The 18,499-nt window shown below is 42.9% G+C and overlaps 1 protein-coding gene across 2 annotated transcripts in view; it reads left to right on the top strand.

Moving 5' to 3' along the window:
- PAPSS1 (3'-phosphoadenosine 5'-phosphosulfate synthase 1) overlaps positions 1-18,499 on the top strand; it is a 215,050-nt gene that overhangs the window by 178,842 nt on the left and 17,709 nt on the right. The window contains exon 11 of one of the 2 annotated variants that reach the window (XM_029596800.1): positions 1,498-1,727. The exons of the other annotated variant lie outside the window; for it this stretch is intronic. Within the exon in view, the coding sequence (XP_029452660.1) occupies positions 1,498-1,727 (230 nt within the window). The remainder of the gene's footprint in view (positions 1-1,497; positions 1,728-18,499) is intronic. 2 annotated transcript variants of the gene reach the window in all.

An 18,499-nucleotide genomic window follows, 5' to 3' on the forward strand; every position in this document is an offset into this window, starting at 1 on the left:
TCTGCACCATTTTTTCAGCTGATATTAACGGGATGTTGTTTTATAATTACTTCTTTATTATTAATGGGATGTTGGGCTTCTATTTGCAGCCAGGTTTCTCGTTTTGTGTCTGGTCTGCGCGTGTACCTGCATGTATACAGGGTAGTCGCTGAATAAAATGGCGCCCCAGGAAAGGGTTGCTTTCAGCTCTCCGTCCCCCCCCCCCCCCCATCCCTTCCCCACCCTAAGGCTTGCATGGTATCAGACTGACTCAGAAGGGGGCAGTGTGGTGGTGATGGTTTCCCTGCTTGCCCCCACCCCTTATGATGGTCCTGTATATCTGCGTATGTGACTGAAGCCGTGTCCTGGTGACGTGTGGGAGTTTGGGTGCTGTCTGTATGCATGTGTGAGGCTGTGTGACGGTTTCTGTGCGTTAGATGCGTATCTCCTCTCTCTGGAAGCAGGTACCGAAAGAAGGGCAGGAAAGAGGCTCTCTGTTTTTAGGAATGAGCTGGCATCCTGGCAGTTTGGTCTGTCATTTCCCCCTCCCGCTCATAGGATGAAAGATGAGAGAGGGTATGGGGGAGCTGGTAGGTTTTCCTGTAGGTAAAAAGCGAGAGGGGGGAGAAGCCGCCCTCTTGTCTGTGAAGGAGAGGGGCCTATGCATGGAATTGTTTCATGTCCGTAAGGGAAAAGGTGAAATCGTGTGTATGTCTGGACCGAATTTCAGAGCAGCCATTAATGTTTCTCCTCTTTGAAAGCTACAGAATAAGAGCTGGCAGTTGTGCCTGCTGGGCAGTTTGGAATGGGGGCAGGGGGGCTGCAAAAAAAAATAAATTCCTGCTCTGTCACTTGGATGGAGAATGGCAGGATTGTAAAACAGAGTTTTCCCCCTGTATGCATGTGAGCCTCTGTAATGTGAGCATGAGGAACGGAGATGGAGTCTGCTGACGAGAAAAGAGGCGAGGAAGCTGTCCTTGGAGAAACGCTCCGTAAGAGAGCACTCGGTACAGCGAGCATTATCCTTCTCTGGGCTACGCTCGCCTGACTCTGGTTAAATGCACTGCTTCGCGGTACCGAACAGTCTCTGCCAGCATTTGCTTGGCTTCGCTCTCGTTTTCGTGTGCTCCTTTCCATTTTGTCTGTTTTGAATCAATCGGATATCGTTACATTTTGTAGCTAAGTATTATCCGTTCAGCGAGAAGCAGGGGAATATGTTCATTTATCAACTTCAGGAGCAATCAGGAAATGTTCTGCTGGTTATTTACTGCTGTTCAGGGAAACCCAAGCACTGTTTTTAATATCATGGCCAAATATAATATGTAGGCTCCCAACTATATTAACTTCAGTACTAGCTTTAACTTCCAAAAGCCTAGTTTAGATACATTGACTATAATTCATGAATCGTTTATGTTGGGTTCTTTTCTTTTATTTTTTTTTAAACATGACTTGTGTTTTGGTCCTATGTTTCCCGAGACGGTATTCTTTAAACTTTTTGTCTCTTAAATTTTGTTATAGGTTCAGTGGCATTGTAGAGCACGAATGGTGGCAGGGGCCAATTTTTACATTGTGGGCCGGGATCCTGCAGGCATGCCTCACCCGGACACTGGGAAGGATCTCTACGAACCATCCCATGGGGCCAAGGTGCTCACTATGGCTCCAGGCCTCATTTCGCTTGAAATTGTGCCGTTCCGGGTTGCAGCTTATAATAAGAAAAAGAAATGCATGGACTATTATGACCCTGATTGGTAAGTTTTTCTTTTGAAATAAGCTGGGTACTGTAGAGCAGTGGTTCTCAACCAGTCCTCGGGACACACCCAGTCAGGCTGGTTTTCCGGATAGCCACAATGAATATGTATAAAATTATATTTGCATGCAATAAAGGCAATTGGTGCAAATCTCATGCATATTCATTGTGGATATTCTGAAAATCTGACTGGCTAAGTGTGTCCCGAGGATTAGGTTGAGAAGCACTACTGTAGAAAGAGAGAGAGCTTTTTGATATTTCACTACATTTCTGTCTCACAGAATTGGAAACTCCGTGCCTGTAATCTGGGTGTTTCCCATCATGTGGGGTTGACTTGCTATCTTAAGATCTAATATATTCAAGTTATAAATCATTTAAGTCCTTAATTGTACTGTGGTCTTGGTAATGTATACCCTGCTTTTTTTCCTTGCATTATTTCTTTGAATTTGGACTATGATTCAGTTATATAATTCCACCCACTGGAAAGTACATAGACTATAGAAAGGGTTTTGGATTACAATCTGAAATTGCTATTTTCTGGCACATATCTATAGTGTGCTAGTTGTGAGAATTATTTCTAACCCATTAATCCCAAGTATGCAAAATAGCATTTGTGACTCCATTTTGAAGTTGTGTACAGAAAATGTTTATTTATAAATGGATGGTCACTTTGCACATGTAATGGCATGCCTGTCTTTTTTTTTTTTTTTTGGAATAATGAATGTTTTGTGCTTGTATCTACGAGGAGTCACACAGTTTGTGTGTATATTTGTGTGTAAAATAAATGACTAAGCAACAGATATGGTGAAATGCCACCATAACATCTGCCACAATAAATCCCAAAGATGACAGAAGAAATCTGAATCTGATTGGATACAAACAGAAGGAAGCAATAGTGACCTGTGGGGAAGGGATTATATAACATTCCATATTTGTATCGTGAAACCTTAGAAAGAAAGCAAGAGAGAGGGTTTTTTTTATATATGATTAAAAAAGGTGCAGTGCATTCTCAAACTGTTGAGCCACTTGTATTTATATGGATGGACTCCATATTCTGTGTAATAACTCCCTTTCTTTATATCCACCTTTTTTTATTCAGTAAAGGAACTGCTGAATTTTGTTGGTATTTGTACAGTAGAAAATTTACTGGTTTCTACATGTTTTTGCCTTCAGGCCTCTTGGCTCAAATTCTGTGCACACCAAAAAAAAAAAAAAAAGCAGAATCATCCATTTCCATTCAGAAAGGTCTTTAATGGAAACAAGTTTGGTGGTCTGGTCTCATTTCCTAATGAAGTCTAGAACGCACCACAAAACCATTCCACATTTCTTATAATTGATGGGATTAACTCAAAGGAGAGCGGAGGAAAGAGCACAGCCTAAAGCTGTCTCGTAATTATCCAGTGATCCAACCGTGGTTGAATTACAGTTGCAGAGAAGTGGCAGTGGGCTTTCATTTTCAGCTTTCACTACCATCTGTATTTTTTCATTGTTAAATACATTTCAGTTCTTTTCATTTGGAAAGATCCTGTAAACATTTATATAATTGTTGGGTCTGTTTAAAAAAAAATTATTTGTAATTATTTTATCTTAAAATGCTGTAGGCAACATGGACATGTTTGAATGAATAATGGTTTGCATTCCCTAACCAACCAAAGTGCTTAGGGTTAATCTTAAAGTGACAGTATAGGCACATGAAGTGTTGGGCATTATGGATTTAGGGAAAGGACAGATCATAGAAAGCAGTATTGACTCATGGGAGATTGTGTACCATGTGATTGTATCATATATATTCATATACTCTGTGCAAAATAGTAGAACCAAACAGTGATTCAATAAGGACATCCTGCCTTAGGAGAATTGCAGTTTTTTTTAAATCCTCAAACTGAAGAAATTTCACGTAATTCATTTAATGCACCGCTTAATTTCTCATGTATTTCCTTGCTGCACATGGACGTCACTGCTGCTGAACGTCTTGGGGATTTGGGTTATGTTGTGTTACTGCAGGGAGGAAGGACCTTAAAGTGTTTTCCCTTTTATCTTTCTAAGATTTCAAAAGGGTAAGAAAATCTTACAGGCAGAACCGTCAAGACCCATCATATGCATTAATTCCCCATCACTAGTTTACTCTCTCTTAACCGCCTCCTCCCCAATTAGCGTACACAGTTAACTCAAATTCTCTTGCTAGCTGAGGGCTGACCACCTTCTGTACTAACCAGCTCTGTGTTATCTTTCTGTCAACAAGAGCATCTATCTTTGCCCTTTCCCCAGTGGGAGAGAAGCTCAGCACCTTCATGACGTGCTGCACCCCAATAACCCTCAAAGGCTGGACACTCAAAGCAGATCTCCTACTCTTTTTTTGGTACTATGGCCAAACTGTGGGTGGGGAAAGCAATATTTTTATTGCATTTTAATTAATAAGAGTTTGACAAATTTTCTTGAATCCAGGAGCCAGCAGTGGAGAACTCCTTAAACCTCCCCCATCATCCTCACTGCTGAAGAGCCAGAAGGGAAGGGAAGAGATGATATTGGGTCCCATTTACTATGGTTGTTTTTGCATTCTGTGTCTGTGGGGAAGGAAAAAGCCTAGTAAATCAGGCTAAACTGCCCTCTTTCCTGCAAGCGTGTTAGTGCCCTCCTGATAGGTGAAGTACAAAGGTAGTCACCTCAGCCACAGGTACTACCATGACTCTGGCCCCACCCCAACAGTCTCCCGTTCTCTCTATCTCCCACCATCCTCCCCCCAACGATATCCCATTTTCTTTCTCAGTCCCCCCTTTACCCTGTCCACATCTATTCTCCCTCAGTCAGCCAGCTAGCCAGCCATCCTCCCCAGCCATTCTCCCCCAGGTCTGCTGCGTCTCCCAACTCCAGCCAGTTCTACCCTCCCCCTCTCCTTACTGGCTCTGGCAGTCACTGCCCTGCGGAAACAGCTGTTCCCTGTCTGCACCGCGTGGCTTTCAGGATGAGTAGGAGCTGTGTAGTATGCTAACTCCCCAACACTGGACTTGCGATCTCGCCTCATGAGGCTAGCCCTGGAGTTGGACACCGCACACAGCTCAAGTTCACCGAGAGCCGTGCAGTGCAGACAGGATGCCTCTGGCAGTGGCAATTGCAGCAGACCTGGGCACCATGGTCAAACCTTTGGTCAGCCAGGTTCCTAGGATTTGTCAAGCCCTGTTAATAAATGTTGGAGTCTTAGGAAACTGATAGAACAGTGCAAAATTATCTGTAATAAGGTCTCTAATCAGTCCGAAATGGTATCAAATGGGGAAAGGATATATTCAAAGTAGGAGTATCTGGATGATGACATGACATTGGTAGAGATAATGCCAAGCCCTTTACATTAAAATGGAGCTATTTCAGATCTAAATAGTTTAGTAAGTCGCTTTTTCATGTAGATAGGAGGCTTTCAATTGGCTTTCCTTTGAGATATTAAAGGTTACACCTGAGCGACAATAGTGAGACGCATTCATTTTAAACTTGCTTTGTGTTTTATGCCAGGGTTGTTGTGGTATAAGGAAGTCCTTGTCGCGGTTTAGTTTAGCAGTATCTCACAAAAATGCGTGCATACTTTAATATGTGTATTCTTTGTTAATGGCCAATATGTGTGTGTTTCTTTTGAAGCAATTATACTGCAGTGACAGAGGTTACTGTATATACTCATGTATAAGTAAAAACATGTTTACCCTCCCCAAAACAAATCCTTAAAATCGCAGTTGTCTTATCCATGGGTCAATCCATAATATGCCAGTATGACGGCACTTGCAGTTGCTCAGGCATGTCCTCCCCCTCCCAAGCCAGGTTTCTGATTGGTTCACTTGCAACCACGTGGTTCACTGGGACCCCGCAGGGGAGGAGGGAGGACGTGCCTGAACATCTGCAAGTTCATCATTGTCCTCCTAGCAGCAGCGAGGGATCCAGAGGAGTTTTGGGGGGGGGGGGGGGGAGAAGCTGTCTTACCGCTACACTGGGAGACTGCGGGGGAGGAGGACGGACGTTCCTGTCATTGTCCAGATAGCAGCGGGTGAGTTAAGGAATCGGGAGCGGGGAAGTATTCAGACAGCAGGGGACAGCCAAGGGGGAGGGAGGGAAGGATTCAGACAGCAGGGGACAGCCATGGGGGAGGGAGGGAAGGATGCAGACAGCAGGGGACAGCCATGGGGGAGGGAGGGAAGGATGCAGACAGCAGGGGACAGCCATGGGGGAGGGAGGGAAGGATGCAGACAGCAGGGGACAGCCATGGGGGAAGGAGGGAAGGATGCAGACAGCAGGGAACAGCCATGGGGGAGGGAGGGAAGGATGTAGACAGCAGGGAACAGCCATGGGGGAGGGAGGGAAGGATGCAGACAGCAGGGAACAGCCATGGGGGAGGGAGGGAAGGATTCAGACAGCAGGGATAGCCATTAGAATAATGACATCTTACCCTCAGGAAAATGAGCTCTGAGAAGAAAGAGAGCATCTTACACCACATCGCTGAAACTGAAGGTTACAGAGTGTGCAAAGGAGGCCAAGAATTGTGTAGCTGCAAGAGAATTTGACATTAGTGAACAACTTGTCAGAGACTGGAGAAATAATAAAGAAAAGCTGCTAGAAATGCTAAAGTCAAAGAAAGCCTTACGTTTCAATATTGCGCCTTCTGAAGGAATGGAAAACCATTTGAATGACTGGATAATGGAATGCAGACAGAATAGCTGCATTGTGACTTGCTTGAGCATTAGGATTCATGCCCTTCAAATAGCAAAAGAAGAAAAATATTCAGCAACTGAAGGTCTGAAAGAATTCACATCATCGTCTGGTTGGTGTTTGTGGTTCATGAACTGATATGGATTGTGCATTCGTCAGCACACAAAGATTTCACAGAAACTGCCTAAAGAGCTTGATGAAAAGATCTGTTCATTCCACAAATTCATTATTCAGCAATGAATAAAGAATCATTCCGATATGAATAACATTGGTAATATAGATGAAACTCTGATGACATTTGAGAGATGCCTGGCAATTGCACTGTAGCTGGCATTGGTGAGAAGACCATACTTGTAAAAACAAGGTCATGAAAAGACCCATTTCATGGTGGTCCTGTCTTGCCTGTCAAATGGCACAAAACTGCATCGGTGGTAATATTCAAGTGGAAATGATGCCGAAGAACCTAAAAATTCCGGCGGCATAGTTGTTCGGGTTCATCCTATAGGCTGCATGGATGAGGAGTGAAGGAAATGGTGGCTGTGCAAATGTTAGCACTCTTACCTCCAGACGGCCGGCACGATCAGGACCTTCTCTAACGCAGCCCGTGCACCGCGGCACAGTGTGCGAATCGACAAGGCCACGCTCCTCCCCTCATGTCAGTGCCTCTCCCAACATCCTCCGCGCCTAGTGCGGGAAATATCCACTATTTAGACTGACAGCCCCGCACAAGCCCTTGCATCAGCTACAGGTTTGCTTGTTCTGGTGCTACCTTCTGAGTTCTCCCTTAATGCCTTTTTGACTTGGATTTGGATTGTTTCTGGACTGCCTTGCCTGCCGCCTGCCCTTTGGATTGGATTGTTTCTGGTTTGCTTGTCTGCCGCCTGCCCCTTGGATTTGGACTATCCCTGGAGCTGTCTGGCCTGCTGCCACCCCAAGCTTGGATTGGGCCCTGAGCTCAGGTAAGGCTGTTATTCTGCCCTTGGGTCCACAAAACAAAACAGCAAAGTGTGGGGGGTAGGACACCAGGCGCGAAGCTAAGAAAATGACCATCACTACTGGTGGTGGGATATGTTCCGCACACATATAATGGAGGATGTGAAGGATGATGCAAAGAAAACACATTAGCAGTGATTCCAGGAGGACTGACATCAATGTTCCAGCCGTTAGATGTCTGTCTCAACAAGCCTTTCAAGGACCAATTGCGGCATATGTGGCAACAATGGATGTGTTCTAGTCAAGCAGAATTAATGAAAGGAAGGGACCTGATGAAACCATACGTTGATTTGATAGCGAAATGGGTAAAGGATGCCTGGGAATCAATTCCACTATAAATGGTCAAGAAGTCATTCCTGAAATGCGGCATTAGCAATGCTATGGATGGAGCAGAATATGATGCCATCTATAAAGACAAAGACAAATCAGCATCGGAAGATGATTCAACAGATGGAGACAGCGAAGACAACATTTACGCTGCTAGCATCACCAAAGACCAGATCCATGATTTATTCGGACATTCCAATGATGAAGAATCAGACTTGGAAGGATTTGAATAAAAGAGAAGGATTCAAACAGCAGGGACAGCCATGCGGGGGAGGGAGGCAAGGTTTCATGCAGCAGGGACATTTTCTTAAGTTGTTAAATGATAATTTCTTATGAGACACGTTATTCTGCTTTAAAAAATAAATTAAAAGCGATTTTCTTAAGTTATCGGTTTTTCTTAGTATGTTTTCACCATTTCATAAGCTCCCTAGGTTTTACCCTCGACTTATCCAGGGGTGACTGATAATTCTTGATTTTGGGGCCCAAAAAATAGCCTCAACTTATACATGAGATCGACTTATACACGAGTATTTACAGTAATTCATATTTTAACACAGTAATGTAATTTAATGACATGTTAAACAGAATTAAGTTTTTCATCACCTAAAGAACAATGAATCTGGTGTGCTTCTTCCAAAAATCAACATGCTGCTTATCTAGAGACATGAGATTTCTTATATGCTGGGCAGTCTTTTTGGACTCAAATCAAGTTGGAAGCTAGTTTGAAGAAGATTCCATGTTGCTGATAGGAATTTCCTGAGCAGTCTCTTGCTCTCACACGTTTTCTCTCTTAATTACACACACACACATTCTCTCATATTCTTACACACATGCTGGCTCACTCTGTCTCACTCACTCACCCCCACTCACAGCACACGTGGCAGCTATAGCACAAGGTAGCCCGTATGCTGCTATTAAAAGCAAATCTAGCCTGACAGGCTAGAAACTGCAACAGGAGTGACCTCCCCTCCCACCCCGCAGCAGTAAGAAGGCAGCACTCAGCTGCTGCTATCGTGGCACAGAGCAATCAGCTGAGAATATAATTCTATGCTTTTTCTTCTCCCCACCCCAGCCTTTTGTTTTTTTTGCAGTTTGATTATTATTATTTTTATATTTTCTTGCTGGTGTTGCGCTGGCGAGAGAATGGGAGGTCGGAGCCAGGCCAAAAGCAGGAGGGCAGCGGTGCCGTACTCCGGCAGCCCCTGGCAAAGTGGCCAGCCAGCACCGATCTTCAGATCCAGGTCCGGGCAGCTAATCGATGGATTTCCCCAACATCCGCGTGGCAGGAAATCCCAGTGGCCACATTCTCAGCTGACTGCTCAGTGCCGCGATGATCGGAGCACAAGCAAACTGCTGAATGTAGTGAGGGGGTGGAGCCTTGGGACGCGATTTCTGCAGCAGCATGCATGCATGGCCTTTTCTTTTTCCTGCGTGCCCGGTAAACATCACTTCCTCTTCCAGGTCATAGGGGCGGGAAAAAGAAAAGGTCATGTTCCTGTTGCTGGCTTCTACAAACACTGCTGCCGTTCCCCTCGGGGCTTGAATGTGCTGATAGCCCGGGCAGGAATGGCAGCAGTGTTCGTCTCACTGAGGTGAAAGGTGGAGGAGGGAATAGCTGCGGGTGTGCGACACACCGGTTGAGAATCGCTGGTTTAAATGCCTGATAACATATGATCTGAACGTCGCCAACAAAAGCCACAACAGGCAAAACCCAATCAGTTTTTGATTGCTCAGGAACAGACAGTGAAGCAAAAATGTGGGGTGGGGGGAGCAGAATCCAACTCTTTTCATCAGTTTAAATCAAATATCAAAAGATCAATGAACATAAGAAATTGCCATGTTGGGTCAGACCAAGGGTCCCATCAAGCCCAGCATCCTGTTTCCAACAGAGGCCAAACCAGGCCACAAGAACCTGGCAAGTACCCAAACACCAAGAAGATCCCATGCTACTGATGCCATTAATAGCAGTGGCTATTCCCTAAGTAAACTTGATTAATAGCCGTTAATGGACTTCTCCAAGAACTTATCCAAATCTTTTTTGAACCCAGCTACACTAACTGCACTAATCACATCCTCTGGCAACAAATTCCAGAACTTAATTGTGCATTGAGTGAAAAAGAATTTTCTCCGATTAGTGTTAAATGTGCTATTTGCTAACTTCATGGAATGCCCCCTAGTCCTTCTATTATCCGAAAGTGTAAATAACCGATTCACATCTACTTGTTCAAGACCTCTCATGATCTTAAACACCTCTATCATATCCCCCTAAGCCATCACTTCTTCAAGCTGAACAGCCTTAACCTCTTCAGCCTTTCCTCATAGGGGAGCTGTTCCATCCACTTTATCATTTTGGTTGCCCTTCTCTGTACCTTCTCCATCGCAACTTATATCAAGGTGCAATCTCACCATGGAGCTATACATTTTCCATTTTATTAACCATTCCCTTCCTAATAATTCCTAACATTCTGTTTGCTTTTTTGACAGCTACAGCACACTGAGCTGACAATTTCAAAGTATTATCCACTATGACGCCTAGATCTTTTTCCTGGGTGGTAGCTCCTAATATGGAACCTAGCATTGTATAACTACAGCAAGGGTTATTTTTCCCTATATGCAACACCTTGCACTTGTCCACATTAAATTTCATCTGCAATTTGGATGCCCAGTCTTCTAGTCTTGAAAGTCCTCCTGTCACAGTCCGCTTGTGATTTAACTACTCTGAACAATTTTGTATCAGCCGCAAATTTGATAACCTCACTTGTCATATTCCTTTCCAGATCATTCATAAATATATTGAAAAGCACGGGTCCAAGTACAGATCCCTGAGGCACTCCACTGTTTACCCTTTTCCACTGAGAAAATTGACCATTTAATCCTACTCTCTGTTTCCTGTCTCTTAACCAGTTTGTAATCCAGGAAAGGACATCGCCTCCTATCCCATGACTTTTTAGTTTTCTTAGAAGCCTCTCATGAGGGAGTTTGTGAAACACCTTCTGAAAATCCAAATACACTACATCTACCGGTTCATCTTTATTCATATATTTATTAACCCCTTCAAAAAAATGAAGCAGATTTGTTAGGCAAGACTTCCCTTGAGGAAATCCATGTTGACTGTGTTCCATTAAACCATGCTCTATGATTTTGATCTTTAGAATAGAATAGTTTCCACTATTTTTCCTGGCACTAAAGTCAGGCTCACTGGCCTATAATTTCCCGGATCACCCCTGGAGCCCTTTTTAAATATTGGGGTTACATTGGCCACCCTCCAGTCTTCAGGTATAATGGATGATTTTAATGATAGGTTACAAATTTTAATTAATAGATCAGATATTTCATTTTTTAGTTCCTTCAGTACCGTAGGATACATACCATCCAGTCCAGGTGATTTGCTACTCTTTAGTTTGTCAATCTGGCTTACTCTATCTTTCAGGTTCACAGTGATTTGGTTCAGTTAGTCTGACTCATCACCCTTGAAAACCATCTCTGGAACTGGTATCTCCCTGACATCCTCATTAGTAAACACGGAAATAAATAATTCATTTAGTCTTTCTGCAATGGCCTTATCTTCCCTAAGAGCCCCTTTAACCACTCGGTCATCTAACGGTCGAACAGGCTCCGTCACAGGTTTCTTGCTTCGGATATATTTTTAAAAGTTTTTATTATGAGTTTTTGCCTCTATAGCCAACTTCATTTCAAATTCTTTCTTTGCCTGTCTTAAATAGTGCAGTAGAGTTACCATCTAAATTTTACAAGTCTGTACTTGACTCCACTCACTATTGTACTACCGCCCGATCCCACTCACTTCCCACTTCTTCAGCATGAGGTAGAACAACTCGTGTAGCAAAATGCAATTCAGGAAGTACCTCCCTCCACAATCAGAGATTCTACTTCCAATATTACTTAATTCCAGAGAGGACTGGAGGTCTTCAGCCCATCCTAGGTCTCTGAAATCCCAATTGGTATCTACATTGGGAGAAATTCAAAATGACTTCTCTCAGCACAAACCTTCCATTTATTTGACAGGATGACTAGATGTTTTCTCTGTATTTCAAAAATGCATAGGTATTGCACATATCCCAATGCATCCTTCTTTTTGCCACTTCCTATGTCTCAAAGTGGGAACACGTCACTACCAATCCAAAGTCCTTCTGCTTGGACTTTTGGCTGCACCCGAGTCTTCACAAAATGCCTTAGTGTTAGTGGCACAATTACGCTGTCAAGGAATTCAAGTATTTACTTGCCTGGATGACTGACCATTGGTAGCCATATCAAGAAACATCTCCAATTAGACAAAATCTCCTTTAATCCCTCTGATTCATGATCAGTTTTTAAAAATTAATACTGGAACCAACTCCTTCAGTTTATTGGAGTCACTCAATTTATCGGAGCCATTATAGATACCACTCAGGTGAGAGCATTCCTTCCTGCAGAAAGAATAACAGTACTCTACAAAATTGCTAAAGTGCTACTGAAATCAACTTGTACAACAGCCTGCTTGTATTCTTAAGATGCTTAGCAGTGGTAATCAATGTAGTTCTGTTGATGTACTTGCACATTTGCTGTCTACAATAGGAATTAAGAACTCAATGGAACCAGCTCTTTCAATCACTTCAGATAAGGATCACTCTCACTCAGGAAATGAAGGAAGAGATAGGTTGTGGTTACAACCAGCCAGTCTGCTGGAAGGAGCTCCCCTTCAACAAGTGCTTTATCAAGTGAAACTAGTCACAGCTGCCTCCACCATAGGCTAGGGAGCCCACACTGTCCATTACAAAACACATGGAATCAGGTCACTTCAAGAAAGCTGGCTACAAATCAGGCTGGAGTTCAGAGTAATGCACAGTGCACTACAGGCATTGACACATTCTCAAAGGAAAATACATAATGATCCAAATAGACAATCATGTAGTACGTTATCAAACAGGGAGGATCAAGGTCGTGGACCCTGTGCCAGGAAGCCCTACAGTTATGGCACTGAGCAATAAAGAACCAAGCCAACTTTAGGCTATTTGTCAGGCAATACAAATATGGTGGTGGACAAACTCAACAGCGTATTCCACCCAGACAAATCATCCTTGATTCAATCCATAGCCAACCGACTGTTCAGGCTACACAGATCACCAATGGAACAACCTATTTTCAATTGAACTGTACTGAAAATAAAGCTAATATCCTCCATTCGACATAGTACTCTATACAAAGCTCCGGATGCCTTTCTAATTCCTTGGAGCACAGTCCTTGTGTATGCTTTTGCTTCAATTCCACTCATAAGAAGGACCATCCAAATACTCATGAGGGCCTAAGCCACAATGATTCTGATCACGCCGGCATAGCCAAGGCAATCGTGGTATGCCTATCTGGTTCAGCTCTCTGTGAGACCTCCCATTCATCTAGGAGACAGTCCTATTCTTTTATCCCAAGGAGGAGAGGCTCTCCTGCACCCAAACCTGCGAGCCCTCAACCTGATCACATGGATGTTTTGCGCTCAGTCCTAACAAAATGGTCTCTTCCAGACATGATTTCAGGATGTAATTCTCTGAGCAAGGAAGCCATCAACAAGGTGCAGTTACTCTAAGTGGCAGCGTTACACAAAATTGTGTATGACCCTCAAACTGGACCAGTTTATCTATGAGCCAAGGTGTCTGCTGTCCTATCTTCACGACCTTTCCCAAACTGGCCTTGCTGTTTCATCGGTGCTTGTATATCTCAGTGCTATCACAGTTTATCATTGTTCAGAAAATGGACTGCTTGTTTCCATTGTCTGAAAATTCATGAAAATTCTCTTGCATCTAAACTCACCAAGTTACAGACCACCATTACTTTTGGATATAAATGTAATCCTCACACACTTTATGCAAACTCCGTTCAAACCTTTGGAAACTATTGCTCTAAAATACCTAAACTGAAAGGTCCTCTTTTTAGTGGCAGTTACTTCTAGTCGAAGAGTGAGCAAAATTGCAAGCACTGGTTCATTTTCCATCTTATGTATAATTTTTCCATGACAAAGTAGTACTTAGAAGGCACCCCAAATTCTTACTGAAAGTGGTCTCCGCATTCCATTTAAACCAATCAATAATTCTACCAACTTTCTTCCCAAATCTTCATGTGCATGAGTACATAAATACATTGCGTACATTAGACTGTAAAAAGGCTCTGGCCTACTGCAAACATTGCATGCAATCCTACAGGAAAACATCACAACTTTTTGTCTCATGTGACAAAATAAGCTCAACGCAGCTGTAACCAAGAGAACTCTTTCCAATTAGATTACGAGTTGCATTCAACACTGCTACACAGCAGCTGGACTTGATCTCACTAACCCAATCAGAGCTCACCAGATACAAACAGCTTCTTCCATTACACATCTCAGAGAGGTTCCAATCGAAGACAGGTATGAAGCAGCTTTCCTGGTCATCTGTACATACATTCACTTCCCACTACTGCTTAGATGCCCTGGCTTCCACAAACAGTGTAGTGGGTAAAGCAGTCTTGCACCTCATGATACATAATTAGTCTGCTTTCCATGATGGGGTCTAGATTACAAAAAAAAAAGGAAGAGAAATGCTGCAATCCTCAGCTTGGGACTCCCCACAGATCATGGATAACTTAGCCCTGCTTATTGATTAAAAATGTAAGTTTGCTTATTGTATATGATGTTTCTGTATAGCTGGATGACTTAGCCATGAGATACCAACCTGCCTCCCTAGACAGCAGACTATCCCTATCCTAGATTTGAAATAGACTGAAGAGAAACGGAGGCAATGCCCACATGGGAACTCCTGCACATGCTCAGTAGAGCTCAAAGCTCTACTAGCTTGGAGATAGAGTTCCGTTCAGTGCCGCTTGATGTCACCCAACAGATCATGGCTAATTCATCCTATCTACGTAAAATACAGTTTACGCTGAGGAGACTTGCTTATAGTCCAATATGCCTTAGGCCCAAAAGACTGTCTATTAGCAGATTTGTGTTTCATTGAAACTGATTGTACTTGGAATATGAGTAATATTTTGCCTGCAGGGAGAATATTTTGTAATTTACTGACAGCAGCAAATCAGGATGTGAAGTGTTAGCAGCAATGTGTGTAAACCAGTGCTGCACTGTCTTGTCAATGTGGCTCCCAGACAATTCTGATTTTTCAAGCTATTTCTAATAAATCCACATGAGAGATTTGCAAACAATTGGCCTTAGAACCACTAAATTTATATAATTTTGGGTTATTCTGCAAACAAGACTAGTTTGAAGAACCATAAATACAGATGTTGAGACTCGCTGGTGTAAAATGGCAGAAGTGAGAGAATCACTCTGTGAGAATAGACATTGAATCACAATGGTGAAAATTCATCACAGTAGAACTAAAATGCTGTGATGCACTGTTGTGTGAAGGAGAAATGCATTTATTTAAGGAGCTGGTATAATTTGTTTGTTGTTGCTCATATTTGCCTTTCTTGTAAGGTTTAAGATAAGGTTTCTTTCTCTCTGTTGTAACGTTTTAGATTATAGGCATAACAGGGAAAGCACAAAAAGAAAATGAGTCTCATCAAGGAACAAATGAGTGCTATTGCAGCAGGGTCGACAGATTAGAGAGTGTAGGTTTCCGGGAAAAAAAAGTGCAATCTGTAATTAATGACTGTTTCCTTTAATCAGAATCGAGGCCAAGTCATTCAGCATGCTTCCTTGCAGTGCTGCCAGATATTAAGTCATGTTCCTGTGACTGGAGAAGGGAGGTAGAGTTTATTAACATTATGATTTTATAGAAAATGATTGCCTTAGCCTCTCAAGATGTTGATTCGGTTCTGTGAAAATGAGCTGTTCACAAAGTCTTACAAATGGGTCATGTGACTGCAATAGATGCTGAATGGATGGATTTTTCCAGAGCTTTTTGGAAAATGCAGAAACCTTTTATTGTCCATGCATGGCAGTTTCCACTCTGTAGTGGCATGACTTCTCTCAGTTCGCCATAGTGTTTGCTTAATACATTATATACACCTCAGTTCTACTTGGTATGTCAAGCAAGGCTTCTTTTGGCAACTGCTTAGGTGCTGAATGTATTGGGCTCTGTGCATTGGAACTGTGTTGGAGCTTTCTCAGTGCTGAGTCAAATTAGAGTGAGTTTCAAGTGGAAAGCCTTTTCTTTCCCTCTGCCTCCTTTGTTTCTGAAGTAATAGAGCAGAGTTTTAGGCCACAGTGATCTTCTGCTTCATGGCTGATGTGGTTCTAGACTTTTTCAACCAATGTTCTGAGTCTGAGGAGTTCTGAGGACCTGGATGGATGTCAGAGTACTGTTCTGAAGAGAAATACATAGCTGACATCCCATCAGGGCCCTCTCTGCTCCTAGACCAGGAGTTAAATTCAGCCTGAGAACCTTTTCCTTTTCAGGCTTTGTACAAAAGGTGGCTTTGGGTGTCACCTTTGAGCCCAGGGTATCTCTTTTCAGCCTTAAATATCTAAATCCCCTTAAAAAGTTGGTGGCAGTGTCCAGCCATCTTCTCTTTCAGGATGTATGGATGTGGGAGACCCCCCACGTACCATACTTCTTGTTGGTAAGTTACAGTTACACCTAAAAGGGCCATAAATTGAGAACCCATATCTCTGTCCTCCTCAGATGTGATTTTCAGACATTAGACATCTGTGGGAAGACTTATTACTAGGACACTATGCTCCAGTTCTGCAGAGTGTCCTATTATAGCTACATAAAGTAATTTTTATACATAGTGCTATGGGGGCCCCGGAATTCTGGATTTCTCCCTCGAAAAATAGGCAGAGTTTCAGCATCTGATAGAAACAAACATGGAGTGTAGAAAGTATCTAGATTGTATGACCCATGATGCTTGCTAAATAATATCAAGAGCCTTTGCAATGGCTATTGACAGTGGCTATGGGCCTCGAGCCTTTGTGAGGATGTGCAGGAAAGGCTCACCGATATATGAGCAGTTCTGACCACTCTAAAAGCTTTTAGGTGGTCAACAAAATTGCACTAGTTCAGACTATCAGGTGGTCAAGTTCTACCTGAACAAGCAGGGAGGAACAGGATCCATTGTTTTGTTTTGGAAACTTAGTGTGGTACTGGACCGTCTCACAGGATGACTACATATCTGGCAGGAAGAGATAATACCCTGCCAAACACTCACTTGACACTTGGCCTCCCAGAAGTGGTCCCTGGACCAGGATATAGCAAATGGGTTCTTCCTTGAGGTGGGCAAGCCCAGTAGACCTGTTTGCAATAGTCTTGAAATTGAAGGAAGCAGTCTTCTGATCAAGGAAGGGGTCAGAAGGGAGACTATGGAAGTCGAGAGATATACATATCTTCCAATATGTTCATGGTTGAAACCTTAATAAAATTAAAAGGGGATTAGGGAGTGGAAGAGATAGTAGGTAAAGTTTTTATGTTTGCGATGATACTAAGATCTGCAACAGAGTGAACACACTGGAAGGAGTAGAGAGAATGAGACGTGATTTAAGGAAGCTTGAACAGTGGTCGAAGATATGGCAGCTGGGGTTCCATGCCAAGAAGTTCAGAGTCATCCATTTGGGGTGCGATAATCCAAAAGAGCTGTATGTGGGGTGAAGGGCTGTTGTGCACGGAGTAAGAGAGGGACCTTAGGGGGTGATAGTGTCTAGAGATCTGAAGACAACGAAGCAATGTGACAAGGTGATAGCTAAATCCAGAAGAATGCTGGGCTACATAGAGAGAGGAATTAACCAGTAAGAAAAAGGAGGTGATAATCCCCTTGTACAGGTCCTTGGTGAGGCCTCACCTGAAGTACTGTGTTCACTTCTGAAGACTGTATCTCAAAAGGTACAGAGACAGGATGGAAGTGATTCAGAGAAGGGTGACCAAAATGGTGGGTGGTCTTCATCAAACGACTTATGAGGAGAGGCTGAAGGACCTAAATATGTATACCCTGGAGGAGAGGAGGTGCAGGGGAGATATGATACAGACCTTCAGATACCTGAAAGACTTTAATGATGCACAATCAACAACATCCCTTTTGTGTTGGAAAGAAATTAATAGAACTAGGGGTCATGAAATGAAACTCCAGGGAGGGTCACTCAGAACCAATGTCAGGAAATATTTCTTCACGGAGAGGGAGGTGGATGCCTGGAATGCCCTTCTGGAAGAAGTGGTGATGACAAACACAGTGAAAGATTTCAAAGCGGCATGGATAAACATTGTGGAACCCTAAAGGCTAGAGGATGGAGATGAAGAAAAGAATGCATGTGGGTAACTTACTGGGAAAAGAAGAAAAGCTGTTTCATTGTATTCGACTAAGGAATTTTTTCCTGCTTTTTCTGTTTCACTGTAAACCGGCATGATTTGCATTTAATGCAAGAATGTCGGTATATAAAAGTTAAAAATAAATAAATAAATAAACTAGATTCAGACAGCCACCAACAAGGACATTGAATTTTACAGTCTGGGAAAACAAATAAGCATGGCAGTAACTTGATGATGCGGCTGTTGCTATCCTTACCCAGTAAGCCTGATACTTTTGATATAACTCCAACATTGCTCTCTGCTTCAACAGCAAGAGGTGAATGGACTTAAACAGCAACCAACAAGGGCTCTGACTTTGACAGTCTGGGAAACTGATAAGTATGGGGGTGACTTGTATGGCCCTATAAGCTTGGGACAGACTGTAGGAACCATTTGGTCTCTTTGTACGTATCTGTTTTTATAACTCCCTTTTGACAGAGGCAGACTTGGTTTTCTCTCCTTTGAGTTTTTCCCTGAGAAAACAATCAAATTGTGAACTTCCCCAACTCTCTAA

The sequence above is a fragment of the Rhinatrema bivittatum genome, chromosome 1 (genome assembly GCF_901001135.1).
Source record: "Rhinatrema bivittatum chromosome 1, aRhiBiv1.1, whole genome shotgun sequence".
NCBI classification, from domain to species: Eukaryota; Metazoa; Chordata; class Amphibia; order Gymnophiona; family Rhinatrematidae; genus Rhinatrema; species Rhinatrema bivittatum.